The following is a 14393-nucleotide window of genomic DNA, read 5'->3' as shown; positions in this document are numbered from 1 at the left end:
GGCAATGATGGTCACTTGGTGGGTTTGAATTATTATGTGCCTTTGCTTTTGCAAATTCAGAATGTACTTTTGCATGAACATAGATTGCAGATGTGACTTTCCTGAATGGCCAAATGGACAACCTTAATGAAAATGAATGTTGTGATGGTGCACAGTTACTCATTATGCTTCTACTGATGGTGCAGTTTTGACCTGTTCTGTGCTTGTCAGTTTTCTTGGTTTTATTGGTACAAACATTTTTAAGAAGCTGCCATGGTGCTAAGTGGTAGGGAGCATTTCTTCTGCGTGCAATGCACAGAGAGAGAGAGAGAGAGAGAGAGAGAGAGAGAGAGAGAGAGAGAGAGAGAGAGAGAGAAGCACAATATTGTGCAGGCTGTGTCTGCTTAGCCAACTATACCTTTTTATATCCAGCTGCAATCCTTCCCTCAACTTTCATGCACTCAGGTCCCCTGTCAGACAGAAACTGTCCAGATGACCCCACGCTGCGTTATTCCATTTTAACAGAGGGTTTAAGTTTATGTGAAGACCAATTTGTTACCTTTAGAGCCAATTATCTGATAAAGGAAGATTAAAATGATCTTTATATACCTCCTTTCAGCAAAGGAACTTTTCTCGAATTCTCAACACTTTGGAGTCAGCTAGAAAACATGTTGTAGTTGTTTTGTTTGTTTTAGAGAATGTATTCTGATCTGTTGAAACTGTGGGACTCTTCATTTCTAGTTAAGTCTTAAAAAATAATTTTGATCGGGACAAATTGCCTTTTGCCAAGAGAGGCCTCAGAACTTGGGAACACATGACTATAGCTTTAGAAAGAAAACCTGGCTTCTGTTAGGTATCTTCCCGAGAGGGGTCTGCTTCCCCACCCAGGTTCCAGGCATTGGGTAGAATTTAAAAAGTCATGCTTTCTCTGAAAAATGGGGAAAACAGAAGGCTATGCGGTCTACAGAATTACCAAATTAACTATGTGAGTTCTAAAGTCTGGTCTTTGAGAAGGAAGGGAAGGGAAGTCCATTTGTATGCTTTGTAGATGTGGCTGCCACTCCAAACAGTACAAACTCGAAGGCATCCAGTGCTTGTCAAAGATTGAAGTATGTAGTGTTCTCCAGGAAAGGGTGTTCCTCCCTAAGAATTTTTAGCAATTGAATTAAATTCGAATTTCTGCCCATTTAGAAAGTTTTAAAACTCCAGTAATATTTGAATTAAGGTTCAGGTTCATAAAAATCCAAATTGATCCAAATTTGAATCAATAATTGTTCATCAGGTCCAAATCTGGCTTTTAAAGCGATATGTTCTCAAACACTGGGGGATTCTTGATAAAGATAACCACAGACCAGAAAAAAAATCTTCAATGTACTTGCACTGTAACCTAGGTCAGAGAATGCAGAGGTGGTGAGTCATTTGCCTTCCCTCTTGTATGGGTATTTCTATGATATCGCCAGTAACGCTCAGGAGATGAAGTCTATAGAGAAGACCTGTCAGGAGCACTTGCTGGTCTTGCAGAGGACTGAGGTTTGGTTCCCAGCACCCACATGGCTGCTCATAATCTTCTGTAACTTCAGTTCCAGAGGATCCAATGCACTCTTCTGAGTTCCATGTGCAGTGCATACATGTGGTGTAAAAACATACATGCAGGCAAAATACGCATACATATAAAATAAAAATAAACCAGTTAATAAATAGCAGGCAACGGCAGCACGTGAATAGGAAGCTTGGCTGTGTATAGATTTGGATCTCTACCTATTACATATGTATGACTGGAGAGTCTGCACTTTGAACCTGTCTCTGTGCAGTGCTGTGCATTCAGGGTTACTTACCTTGTATAATGAATAGCTTTCTCTTAGCTTTCCTGTTAGTCTTGGTGGTTTTAAGTAGCAACTTGTGTTCTTTTACAGGCTATTAATGTTACGATGAGTATTCATTTCTTTTCTATCTCTAGTTAAAGTGGTTTTGACATTTTTATATTTCTCGTTATCGTGTCCTTTAGAAAGTTATTATTTTAGAAAATAAAGATGACCTTTCCTTTATTGTGCAAGTGTAGTGATTACAGCTAATTTCTATTTGCACTTCCAGAGGCTCATTAGCACAGCAACCTTCTTGTAAAAGAGGAAAAAAAATCAGCCACACAAAAATCAATTCTGACCAGTCATACAGATGGCATGTAGCTATGGCAGGGGGCCTTGTTTAAAATATGCTAATATGATCTACATCCAAAATGTTATTAGGTTTTCCTCCTAAACCACCTCACTGTGAACTGTCTTGCTCTCGTGTGTGTAGTGTGTGTGTGTGTGTGTGTGTGTGTGTGTGTGTGTGTGTGTGTGTGTAGCATAGATAGCGTGGCCTGGTACAGAGTGTTCAGGCTTTCATTACTCATAATTGCCATGGAAAGCATATGTTGCGAATATATTGAAGCTACTTCCTGGTCTCATTAATCAGTGTTCTAAATGCTAATCTCTGCTGTCCAGTTAACTCTGAGCAAGCGAGCCCCTCCCCCGCTTTTGCTGCTAATTCATCTGTTGACGATGCTGAACAAAAACCTTCAAAGAGCAACTGTGGCTTGGGGTAGGTCTTGCTGCATTTTCTGCAAGTTCATTCTAGGCAGTGAATTTTCTTCCTGCTTTGCAGGCCATTGGAGAGAAAAGAACAGCCCCGGATTCTGGCAAGAAGCCCAAGACTCCAAAGAAAAAGAAAAAGAAAGATCCCAACGAGCCTCAGAAGCCAGTGTCAGCATATGCCCTGTTTTTCAGAGATACACAGGCTGCAATTAAGGGTCAGAACCCCAACGCGACCTTCGGAGAGGTCTCGAAAATCGTGGCGTCGATGTGGGACAGCCTTGGGGAGGAGCAAAAGCAGGTAGGACAAGCCTCTGCCATGGGCGTCATTTAAAAAGCTACCAGAATATTCCTTACCTCTACTATGATTGCTTCTTAAGAAATCCCGTCTAAGCTATGGAATTAACACGCACACACACGAGTAAATCCAAACAACTCTACTTGTATCGATTTTTTAGTCAACTCAAGGGTACATGTTCCGAATCCATTCACAGGAGACTTGGGAGAAATCCGGCCAGCAGCCTGCAAGCATAAACTTTTGATGATAATCTTTTCATTTTAAATAATGTGGAATTTTCACCCTTTGTTCAGAAAGGACCCTACAAAGGGATTAGGTCCGTCCTGCTTGCTTTTCCATTGATCATCTTTCTGAACTCTTGCGCTATCCTGGTGCGTTTCCAAACTTTGAAGCTGCCTCTGCGTGTCTCATTATTGTCACTGGGCATTTGAAATTTTATTCCAAGTTCATTTGAAAGCTAGGTAGTGTGAGAGGTATTCAGAGATTCGCCATGCTGGTGGGAGATACTTCCTCAGGGGCCTGCTCCCTCTTCAACTCCTCAGCACAAATGAAGAGAAGAGTGGGGGTCCTTTGGGGTTGGTTCTCCCTGCTTGCATAAAACTCCAATTACCTTCAACGGGAGTTTTATATATCTATGGGAGAACAGACCCCTATCCATGATGAAACAGAATGGTGGCTTCAGAAGGGGGGCATGCAGAATGCACATCATGAACTCAGTCCCTCGGTTTGTTCAATGGAATGGTGCAACTATTGAATGTGCCTGTTGGCTTTCCACGAAGCTTATTACCATACACCCGACACTGACTTCTGTTCCCAAATGGAACTCTAAGGAGCTAGGAAAGTACTGCCACAGACTTAACAGATTCTGAAGAGGGAGAGGTTTACTTTGTTCTAACAGCCAGCCATTAGACTCTTTAAGAAAAATGGAGGCCAGATCCTATGTAATGCACCAGTCCTTATGTAAGCCCTTGATCTCAGTATGGCACTCTCCAGTCTTTTATTATTTATGATTTCTGCTTCTCCTTTTCCTCCAAGAGAAGCCCGAGATTGAGAGGCTTCTATCTTTTCTCTTTTGTCGAGTTTAAAAAAAAATTATGTGTTTGTTGTGGGATCCAGAGATTGGGCTCTGGTACTCAGGAACAGTAGCCAACACCTTTACCCGCTGAGCCATCATCTCTTCAGCCCCTGTAGTTTGACTTCAGAGCTCTGCTTTGGTGTAGGGTAGGAGGACATGTAAGGGAAAGTTGACACTGATGGAGAAACCTTGTCCTTATTAGAATTTAAGCCATTTGCAGACAGCTGGTACTCAGTGCTTGCTGGCTGTCTAGCAAGAGGCCTTCGGTGACAACCTGAGATCATTCTCCCTTTGTGTGTGTGTGTGTGTGTGTGTGTGTGTGTGTGTGTGTGTAGCCCTTGAAAATCAAAGCTGGGAGATGAGCTTTTTAGGTGAGCTCTGTTTATGTGACCTAATTTGTGCAGCAGGTTTATAGCTAAGAATTTATAGCCCGAGGGTGGTGCTAATTGTGGTCTTATTTTAATAGGTATATAAAAGGAAAACAGAAGCTGCCAAGAAAGAATACTTGAAGGCCCTGGCTGCCTACCGGGCTAGCCTCGTTTCCAAGGTAAGCCTGCTGAAGTGTGGGCACGGTCCTTGTGCATGGGAAGCTCTAGTGTGTCTCTCCGAGAGCTTTCCGTTAGACACTACCTACCTGACAGTGTGAACACTAGGGGCTCCTGGCAGCTGCTGAGGCTGAATCACTGCTAACGAACTTGCTGTTCTCTCTGTGTTTATAGCCATATAGATACATTTCAAGTAGCCTGTTGTTCTGTCCCTCGGTGAGAAGTTGGATCTGGGTTAATGTCCTCAGTTTGAAACTGGAGGTGTGCGGGTCAGGAATTTTTGAACATACCATAAGTTCTCTGGTAGTTACATTATTGTAATCGACAGTGGTGCATTTTTGTCCAGTTGTTCCTCATCATATAAATAAATAAGCCTCATGATTATTTAAAATGAAATCATGTTCCAAGTACTAAGACACAAAGTATATATGCATTATACATAGAATGTACAGTGGTGATGTGTTCTAGAAGGCATTAATATCTTAGTAGCACTGCTCTAGATCATTACAACATCAATCCAAAAGAAATGTGTTCCCTCTCTCCCTGTCTGTCTGTCTGACTGACTGACTGTCTACCAGCAGTCCTAGGGATTAAACCAAAGCCTCACACATACTAAGCCAATACTCTACCCCTGAGTTCCACCACCAGACATACAGTCTTACACTGTTATTGTACCATTTAGTTACTGAGGAGTTTTGTTTTCTGGCATTTGTACTGGCTTTGGGGTGAATGGCTTGGTCAAGCAGCTTTTTGTCCCAGACTCATCTTTTCTGGGAAGTCGATTCTATTTTATCGTCATTATCTCAAGTACATAAGGCCTCAAAGTCGCATTGAAAGGCCTTTCTCTCTTTCTTCTCTTGCACCTGAGTTGTTTCTTCTTTGTACGATGAGACACCACAGGCAGCTGTACTGCATCAGATCAACAGAGGGCCGCCTGGCCTTGACAGTTGTCAGAATACTTCCCACCTTATTAGAGAGAAATAACATTTATCAGGTCAATAGCAAAACCTTTCTTCTGAAATTCTGGAAGATGCGTACTGGAAAATACATCAAGTCTGGACTCAGTTGGGCAGTGGATGGAAAGCAGGTTGTGTGGACTATGGGTAAACCACCTAGACGTGTAGTTGATTAATAGGTTGGCAACAGTAGGTAGAGTTGCAGTATATGCTTCTCAGGTGGACCAGTTTGCCTTTGGTTTTCCCAGAGGCAAATGTAGGTAACCTCTGTGTGTGACGGTGTCAGCAGTTGACCACATATGAATTTAAACCAAGTGCCACTATCTCAAAGGGAAATAACAGCCACAACTAAGACCTTCCAGTCTGTGCTTGACTTAGAATGGATAATTTAAAATATTGTGACTGGAGTCAGGATCCCAAACTATTTCCAAATATGCACTTGGATTTCTTTGTAGATAGTTGGGAGAGACTACAGTCATGGTTGAGGCACAAGTTCAGAAGAATTTCAGCCAGGACCCAGAATTCACAGGAGTCAGGATCCAATGGTACAGAGTGGCTACTTTCCACTCTTCTGAATAACGGCTCTGCATGGTAGTCCACAAGTTAAAAAGATGATCAATTGAAAATTCCTAAACTTGTCTTCATGATAAGGAGGCATGTAAATGAAGAATCTGGTCAATGGGACTTTGGAGGCAGAAGATCTTAGTCTTCAACTGTGAGGGCCACAGTGAAAGAGAAGAGCCATAGATTTGAATCATACTTCAGATAATGTGTGTCTCTGTGTGCAGAGCCCAGAACTCCCACCCAAAGCTGTAACTCTACTGTCCTCTGAATTTAAATCCCCAGAGAAGTTAACAGAGGTTTACAATTAGATTTTCAGTGAGTAAATCTGGTAGGTACCTCTACAGTCACCAACCCAGCTTCATTTACCTGTGAAATGCCACCTTAAAGCCCTCAGGTACTATTGGCCAGTGCCAACAGTTTTCATTATAGTTTCTTCCTTAAAACTAACCTGGTAATTTTTTAAAAAGAGTACATGAAGTTATATTCTATTTTATGAGTCTTCTAACAATTTCCAAGCATAATTTTGCACACTTATAGCATTGTCTACCATAAGTCTTTAGAATAGGACCCCACAGTAACATCCAGACACATTGGATTTTTATACAAGAGAGTGCTGCCCTACAAGAGTGGTGCTTAACAAAGGTGTGTGTGACCAGAGCCACCAGCAACACTGGGTGACTCTATATGAGGTCATTTTCAAGTTCCCTTCAGTAGCAGAATTGTATAAATTCGAGTCACAAAAATGCAGAAGTGAATATTTAAAATCACTAAAGATGTCTCAACTCAAGATACTTGATTGAGCTATGGTCTTCTTTGCTGACCCCTACTTTTTTGCTGACAAAAAAGAACCCTGAAGGATGGGAAGATAGCTCAGTGGTAGTTGTGCTTGTCTAGCATGCAGAGAACCCTGGGTTCTACCAGCACCACCAAAAACAGTCAAGTCAACAAAGTGGGAAAAATGCTTTTATGAAAAATAAAGGGTGAAAGTTTCATTAAGGTGAAACATTCCAACCACATTTGCATGTGTAAAAGAAATTATTATTATTATTATTATTATTTTGCAGACTTGTGTTTGGGGACAGAATGGAATAGATCTATCAATACTGTTTAACGAGTTATCGCATTGTATGATGTTTTAATTCTCTCTTCATCTGTGACTTCATTAATAAAGTCTAGGGGCCTTGAAAATGGTTGTTAAACCCGAGACTTCTGAAGTCCTGAGTTGCTTCCATTTTGGTGTCTTTGAAGAATGTAGTTAGTTTTCTTCTATTTGAGTGGTCACTGAGGTAGTTAGGCAAATGAAGTTTTGACATTTTCTAGTGGTTCAGGTTTCTGGTGGCATCACTTGTTAATTCCAAAGTACTCCCCAAGAACCAGAGACAGATCTGAATGCACAGTGCCTGAATGAATCTTCATATCGTAGCTTCTCTACAAACTCAGTACCACATCCTGCCATGTAACAGAAGAGAAGAGATAAATGAATAGACATGCTCAAAGATCTGGAGATGTGCATAGATAGAGCTGTAAACCACCGTCTCTCAGTATGTGTTGCTTCACAAGGGAGGTTGGAGTGGTTAGAGTGAAGAATTGTTGTTTTACAATGTATGTGAGTGATGTTTGATCCCAGTTAATGCTGTGTAACAACCAATCACAAACTCCAGAGACATACAGAGAGAAGCTTGATCACAGAGAGGCAGGTCGCTGGCTGGCCCTTCAGATGGAGCCCTGCTCTACTGTCTGATTGAGGAGTCCCACATTGCAGTGGGATTCGGACAGTGGGCTGGCTGCTGAGTGAGGCAGGGCCCTGGCTCTATCTTTCTGTGATGACTCTAGATAGCAAGAGTGAGTGGAAGGGTGGTAAGTGGGCTGGCTGCTAAGTGAGGCAGGACCCTGGCTCTATCTTTCTGTGATGGCTCTAGATAGTGAGAGTGAGTGGAAGGGTGGTATACCATCCCAGAGGGCATCAGCATGGAGCTGGGACAGCTTGACTGTCATCTCATCGCAAGGACCAAGCAAAGGCTTCTCACCCACCAGACCCCCAATGGAGTAGAGCAGATTTGACTCCACCTTCAGGAAGTGTTTCGACAGTCCTATGGCAAAGGCCTTGGAGATGGGGAAGCATGAATGTCGGTGGATAGTTTTTGAGTCATTTTATAGTTTATAGACTGTAACATTCTGGAATTTTATCCCTCTACGTGCAGGCTGCTGCTGAATCTGCAGAAGCCCAGACCATCCGTTCTGTCCAGCAGACTCTGGCATCAACCAACCTGACATCCTCCCTCCTCCTGAACACATCACTGTCTCAACATGGGACAGTCCCAGCCTCACCTCAGACTCTTCCGCAGTCACTCCCTAGGTCGATTGCCCCCAAACCCTTAACCATGAGACTACCCATGAGCCAGATCGTCACATCAGTCACCATTGCAGCCAACATGCCCTCGAACATTGGGGCTCCACTGATAAGTTCCATGGGGACGACCATGGTTGGTTCAGCAACCTCCACCCAGGTGAGCCCTTCGGTGCAAACCCAGCAGCATCAGATGCAGCTGCAGCAGCAACAGCAGCAGCAGCAGCAGATGCAGCAGATGCAGCAGCAGCAGTTACAGCAGCACCAAATGCATCAGCAGATCCAGCAGCAGATGCAGCAGCAGCATTTTCAGCATCACATGCAACAGCACCTGCAGCAGCAGCAACAGCAGCATCTCCAGCAGCAGCTCAGCCAACAGCAGCTGCAGCAGCAGCTGCAGCAGCACCTCCAACTGCAGCAACTGCAGCACATGCAGCACCAGTCTCAGCCTTCTCCCCGGCAGCACTCGCCTGTCACCTCACAGATCACGTCCCCCATCCCCGCCATTGGCAGCCCCCAGCCAGCCTCTCAGCAGCACCAGCCTCAAATCCAGTCGCAGACTCAGACTCAAGTGTTACCGCAGGTCAGTATTTTCTAAGGTGCAAGAGGCACACGGATCTGAGTGAGGCGTAGGAGGGAAGGCGCATGGACTGGAACTTGCAAGTTGACTCTGGTTATGCAAGAATGTGTAACAGATCAAGAGATCCTCTCAAGTGTCTATTAGATAGGCAATAAGAACTGCAGTGTAGCTGGGAAGCATCTTTTAGCCGACTATACATCACTTTGTTTTGAAACAAGGAAGCTGCGCTCTGTCATGTGCTGCCTTTTTTATTTATTCAGGCTAAACCTACAATATGTGAATCAACCCTTTTAATGAATCCTGGGACATGCTGATGACTGTAAACTGGCCTTTCCGAGTCATAGAAAAAAAAAAAAGATGGCCTTATTTCTCCAGAAGTGAGTGAACCACACTTCCAGGCTATTTGAACTTCTGAAACCCTAAAATAAATAACTAAGTACAAAGCACAGTTGTAACTACCTGAAATATGAAGATCCAGTTTCATACAAACATTTGTATGATGTGAATAGTTGATGGCATTTTTGTGTCATGAAAAAAAAATAATGTAAATCACAGACTTTTGCCAAAGCTCTTATTTTTTTTCTAAATCTCTCCAGAAAAAAAAAAATTGCAAGTGATTAGATTCAATTATTGATTTACTTACTTCTACTTTGTATCCATGACTTCTCCGAATCAAACCACGGTATATGTTGTGACAATATCTATGGCCACAGTTAGCCCATTATGTTTATTCCAATTAGAAGAAATGTGAATACTATATTACGTGTTTTGAGTGACGAGTTTGGGAAAATAAAAACACTGTATTTTTAAAAGGGAAATGCACTTAAATGAAAACAGTTATTACAAAAGTTAAGATTTAAAAAAAAGAAAAAGCAAGAGTTTTTATTATGATGTAATACCGGTAGAATATTGAATATTTAAAAGGCACACTACATCTGATAGTCAATGTAAATATTTTCTTTCCAAGTTGTAAGTTTTCATATCATGTGTTGTAAAGTTTTCCTAAACGAGGCTTTAACGTAAACACTGGTGACATGAACCATTCATTGCTACCTTGCTTATTGTGTTTTTACGCGGTTTTATACTTTTTTTATGAGTTATGATAGCAGCAATTACGTTGTTTGTATTTTGCTTAACTAAAACAAAAATGCTTTTATCTTGCTATAGAATAAACACATTTCAGTAAAATCTGTGGACTGTATTTTGATGCAACCGCAAGGACACTGTTCACTTTTCAAATAAAATGGAATGTCAAATTTTATTTTTGGTCCCTTGACTACGTTAAGTTGGGGAACATGACACTTGACCAGCCCTGCCTGGCCCGAGCAGTGTCCTCCATTTTCATCTGGAAGCACAGTTTTCATGACCAAGAATTTGGATTCTACAGCCAAATCCCTGGGCCCAGAAAAAAAAAAAAAAGATGGGAAAATTTTTTTGTAATTACCTTTTTGTTAAGATATAAATTTGATACAGATAATTTACAAATAAAATACAGATAAGCTACAGATATACTTATGTAAAGCTAAAAGCAGTTGTTTTCTGTTCAGCTATTAAAATAAATGGTGAACCCTGATTTTGAGGCCCAAATCAGAATTTCGGTGCCCATTTCCCCCCCTTCTTGTCTGCTCTGTGGTGGCTTCTCTTTGAGAGCTGCATGACCATGATCCCCAGTTGTCTTGCATGATTAATTACAGCATCTGTCCTGTCAGAAGCTGTAATGAAGAGGTCTTGATAAAAATTGCAAATTACCACTGGCAACAGTCTTAAACTGCTTATGATAAAATGAAAATTAAAAACAGCAAGCGTCAAGCCTGACCAGAATCCTAATCTGAAAAGAAGGCGGCGAGCATGGCAGCGTCCATTGCTACTGTGTGCAGGACGTCCAAAAATAATGGAATATGGATTCCTCAAAGTTGTCATACTTCAAAGAATATTTACTGTATGTTGTGGGTTATGAATAATGAATTTTGCTTTCAATATTTCATAATCCTCTCATACTCTGTATTATGTACAAATATTGAACAGCGAGGGATTCTAATTATAAATTTATAGGTTTCTTGCTGTAGAGAAATTTATGTCTAAACTGAAGCTTTTCATAAGATGTATTAGTTGACAGGTATCAGTGTTCAAACAGTCTTAGAAAGATGCCTAACCACATCTACAAGGGGCCAATTGTGCTCCCCAAAGCAGTGATCTGCCTGCAGCAGACCCATCAGGAGCGAAGCCAGCGCTCAAAGGGTCTTTGTGAATAGAAACCAGCATTACATAGCAATAAGAACCATTTGATATTCTGTTGTGGGACCTTTAGACAAATGTCTTCAACATTAATTGCTAAACTACATGTGACAGTAATTGTGTCTTAGTTCTGTAATTGTCATTTTGAAAACCCATGAAGTATTGCTGGGGAAAAAATGTCACTAGTGATGAGACTTAATTGCAAGTGAAGTCTGTTTGCAACTGTTTGCAGTTACAGGCTGCTGTTGCTGTAGCCATTACAGGAGGGCTGTTTCCTTTTTTTAATCTTAGATTTTTATCACATTTTATCAAATTATATAAAGCTACTTCTGGTCAATTCCAGGGGAAGAATAAGATAATTTCTACAATTAGAAAAATTAATCACCAGGCAAAGCCGTATATTTAAAACAATAAAAGATTTGAATTCTGTAATGAGTACCCCACTCTTGTTACCAAGTTGTTTTAATCAAGATTCACCATTTATATGAGTGAGTGGTTTCTATCTCTGAATTGAAGTAAGGTTTTCAGTACTCATTCTCTAGGAGGTCAGATATAAGTCTGGGTAAAGAAAACTTGTGGGAGAAACACGGTAACTGATGGAGTATACCCTTAAATTGTTCCACAGACATTGAGACACTTTCTCTCCTCACACCCCGTCTCCATCACACACACCTAGTCTCTCCCCTGCTGTGGGGACATTATTTTATTATTCCAGCTAACCTTTCTGTGTTCACCTGTATAGCCGTCTGATGAAAGAGCATAAGGACTTTTTCATTTTCAGCTGACACGGGGTCATTAGTTCCTGACTCAAAGAACAGAAACTTAAATGCCTTCATGAGCATAATTTCTGCAATATATTACCACCTGACAGCAGTCTGAAGGCTTTCAAGACAGATGGATTAATATCTCAAGTTTAAGTAGGAGTCCTCCGCTGTCCACTCAGCGGGCTCCAGACGTCTGAATGGTCTCTTCCCCGCTCTCACTTCACAGAGCATTTTCAGCTCTGGACTTCAATCTAACCTTTCCTCCCCCTCACCCACCCTCTTTGTTTGGCTTTTGTTTTGCAACAGCTGTTATTATCGTTTTTGGTCAGCTGTGATTGCTGGAGGCAAAATAGGACCAGATGGTGTTTTGCTATGCATGAATGGAGCATTAGAGGAGCCGGGACTGAATAGGCCAAGTTTGAATGGTGTCTATGCACCACCTGCCTGCCTTAGCTGTGGCATACACATCACAGTAGCATGATCCGGCTCAGCCCTAGTAGAAACGGATGGGAAAGTAGAGAGCTAGGGTGGATTTTTTCCCCATATTTATTGATCTTCCATGCACTAACAGAATAATGGACTGTACAGTCCATTTGAGTTAATTGCGTATGACACAGCATGGATGTGTAACCCATCACTCTGGAATTCTTGTTCACTTTAAGGATTTCATTGCTACACACACACACACACACACACACACACACACACACATGTAGGGAGAATGAAAACATTAAAGTTAATGGGTAAGTAGGCTCAAGTTTAAAAGAATATTATTCTAAAATAATAGACATAAGAATCTGAGGTTGCGGGAGTTACTAAATATAGCTGAAAAGTGACTTCTTGTCATCGGTAATATGTAGTGAACAACCCTACACTTCTGAGACAGAATAGGTTGTCCCTCAAAGGCTACTACACAAGTACTACTCAACCAGACTTGAATTTTCTTAGAAAATAGTCATAACCCCATAATTTTTTCTCTATATCCTTCAAACTTACCCTCAAGGATACACATGTCCCCTGAATGCTAAAGCTGGTGGCCGAGTTTCATCTGTGTAGACTGCAAGAGCCTACAGGTGTTTGCTTGTGTATGTTATTGAGGAAACGCTAAGCCACCTGGGAGATGTGGAAACAGATATGCAGGCAGACAGCTCCCTTTGCCTTAGGCCCTAATTACTTAAATTTACTTCTGCAGCATGCAGAACCCTGTGATGGGTCCCAAAGGAAAGGCAGAGATAAATAGCACCTTCTGTTTACTTGGTAGATGTTTGAAATTTTTCCTAATAAAGATTTTAAAAAATCATAACAGGCCATCCTTCACCGGAGTTTCATTTTTTTCCCTTGGGGATGGGAAGGTACCACCACCCAGAATGATGAGGTGTGCCAACAGGAGACATAAAACAAATGTGTGCGATTTCCTTTTTAATCTGAGCAAATGAAAATTCTCATTAGGAAAGGGAGAGATTGCAATTGGCTAGGGGTAATAGAGAAAGCTGCCTGGAATTACAGATGTTTAGGAGTGGCCTTAGGAGTTGGGAGGTTGTCAGAAGCCAACATGGAAGTCTTGACCTAGAAGAGGAGATATCTCCAGCCCAAGGGAGGGCTGGAGAAAAGAGTCAGGTTGGCAATATGGGCACTGGGTGGCACCAGTAGAGGAGCTAACAGATGTGGGCATGCATTGTTCACACAGAGGTGAGCAGGGGCAAGGCCAGGAAAGGGGGTTTGTAGATGATCTGCTGAGGAGTTGTTTAACTTGAGTTCTGAAGGTGTTCATGTGAGAAAGGCAGGGCTGAGTACAAAAAGGGCATGACCCTGTTGACATGTAAACCTGAAAGAAAAAGAAATCCCCATTTGAGAATGTTCTCCAATTTTTGGGTTTCCACATTGTTCCATGTTCCCACCATGAAAAGAAGCCAAATCAAGGCCTTTTCCTTTTTCTTGGTGGTCACAGTAGACTAACCTTATCCTTATGTTAGCATCAAGAGAGATCAGTTTTCAAGTCTGCTGTAAAAATAAAAATAAAATAAAATAAAATAAAATAAAAGGCTATTTTCACTGCTGGTAAAATGTTCCTCTCAGAGCTTGAACTCCAACAGGACAGAGGATGAAAAGAAGCCTTGGCTTTGTTGCTGAGTCAAACCTCAGGCAGCACCAGGGGTTTGCAGGGGGTGCTGGTTATAGTCTCAATTTAATTTCAAAGAAGAACCTTTACAGACAGGCTGGCGTGTGGACCCACACCTCACAGCAAACGAATGATGATGCTCTTTTGTGAAATGCCTCATTATCCCTAGCACTTGTATAGCATGCTGTACTTTGCAAAGCAGTTTACCATGAATGACTTCTTCCATATCTCAGCCAGGAATGGCGGTGGGGGGGAGGTTAGAGTTAATACGTAATAGATGAAGAAACTGAGGCACGGAAAGGAACTGAGGCTTCTTCCCCTAATTATTCCCAAGAGGCAGAGGCACAAAATGACAATGGAA

At 41.7% G+C, this 14393-nt stretch overlaps 1 protein-coding gene across 2 annotated transcripts in view; it reads left to right on the top strand.

Moving 5' to 3' along the window:
* Tox3 (TOX high mobility group box family member 3) overlaps window positions 1-10168 on the top strand; it is a 99512-nt gene extending 89344 nt beyond the window's left edge. Inside the window, exons 5-7 of one of the 2 annotated variants that reach the window (XM_021170666.1) lie at window positions 2623-2850; window positions 4389-4469; window positions 8189-10168. In XM_021170666.1, coding sequence (XP_021026325.1) covers window positions 2623-2850; window positions 4389-4469; window positions 8189-8932 — 1053 coding nt within the window. In that variant the 3' untranslated portion in view covers window positions 8933-10168. The remainder of the gene's footprint in view (window positions 1-2622; window positions 2851-4388; window positions 4470-8188) is intronic. The other variant, XM_021170667.2, reaches the window with a different exon arrangement.
* Window positions 10169-14393: the final 4225 nt, after the last annotated feature.

The sequence above is a fragment of the Mus caroli genome, chromosome 8, assembly GCF_900094665.2.
Source record: "Mus caroli chromosome 8, CAROLI_EIJ_v1.1, whole genome shotgun sequence".
NCBI classification, from domain to species: Eukaryota; Metazoa; Chordata; class Mammalia; order Rodentia; family Muridae; genus Mus; species Mus caroli.
This window is presented reverse-complemented; position numbering and strand designations above follow the sequence as displayed.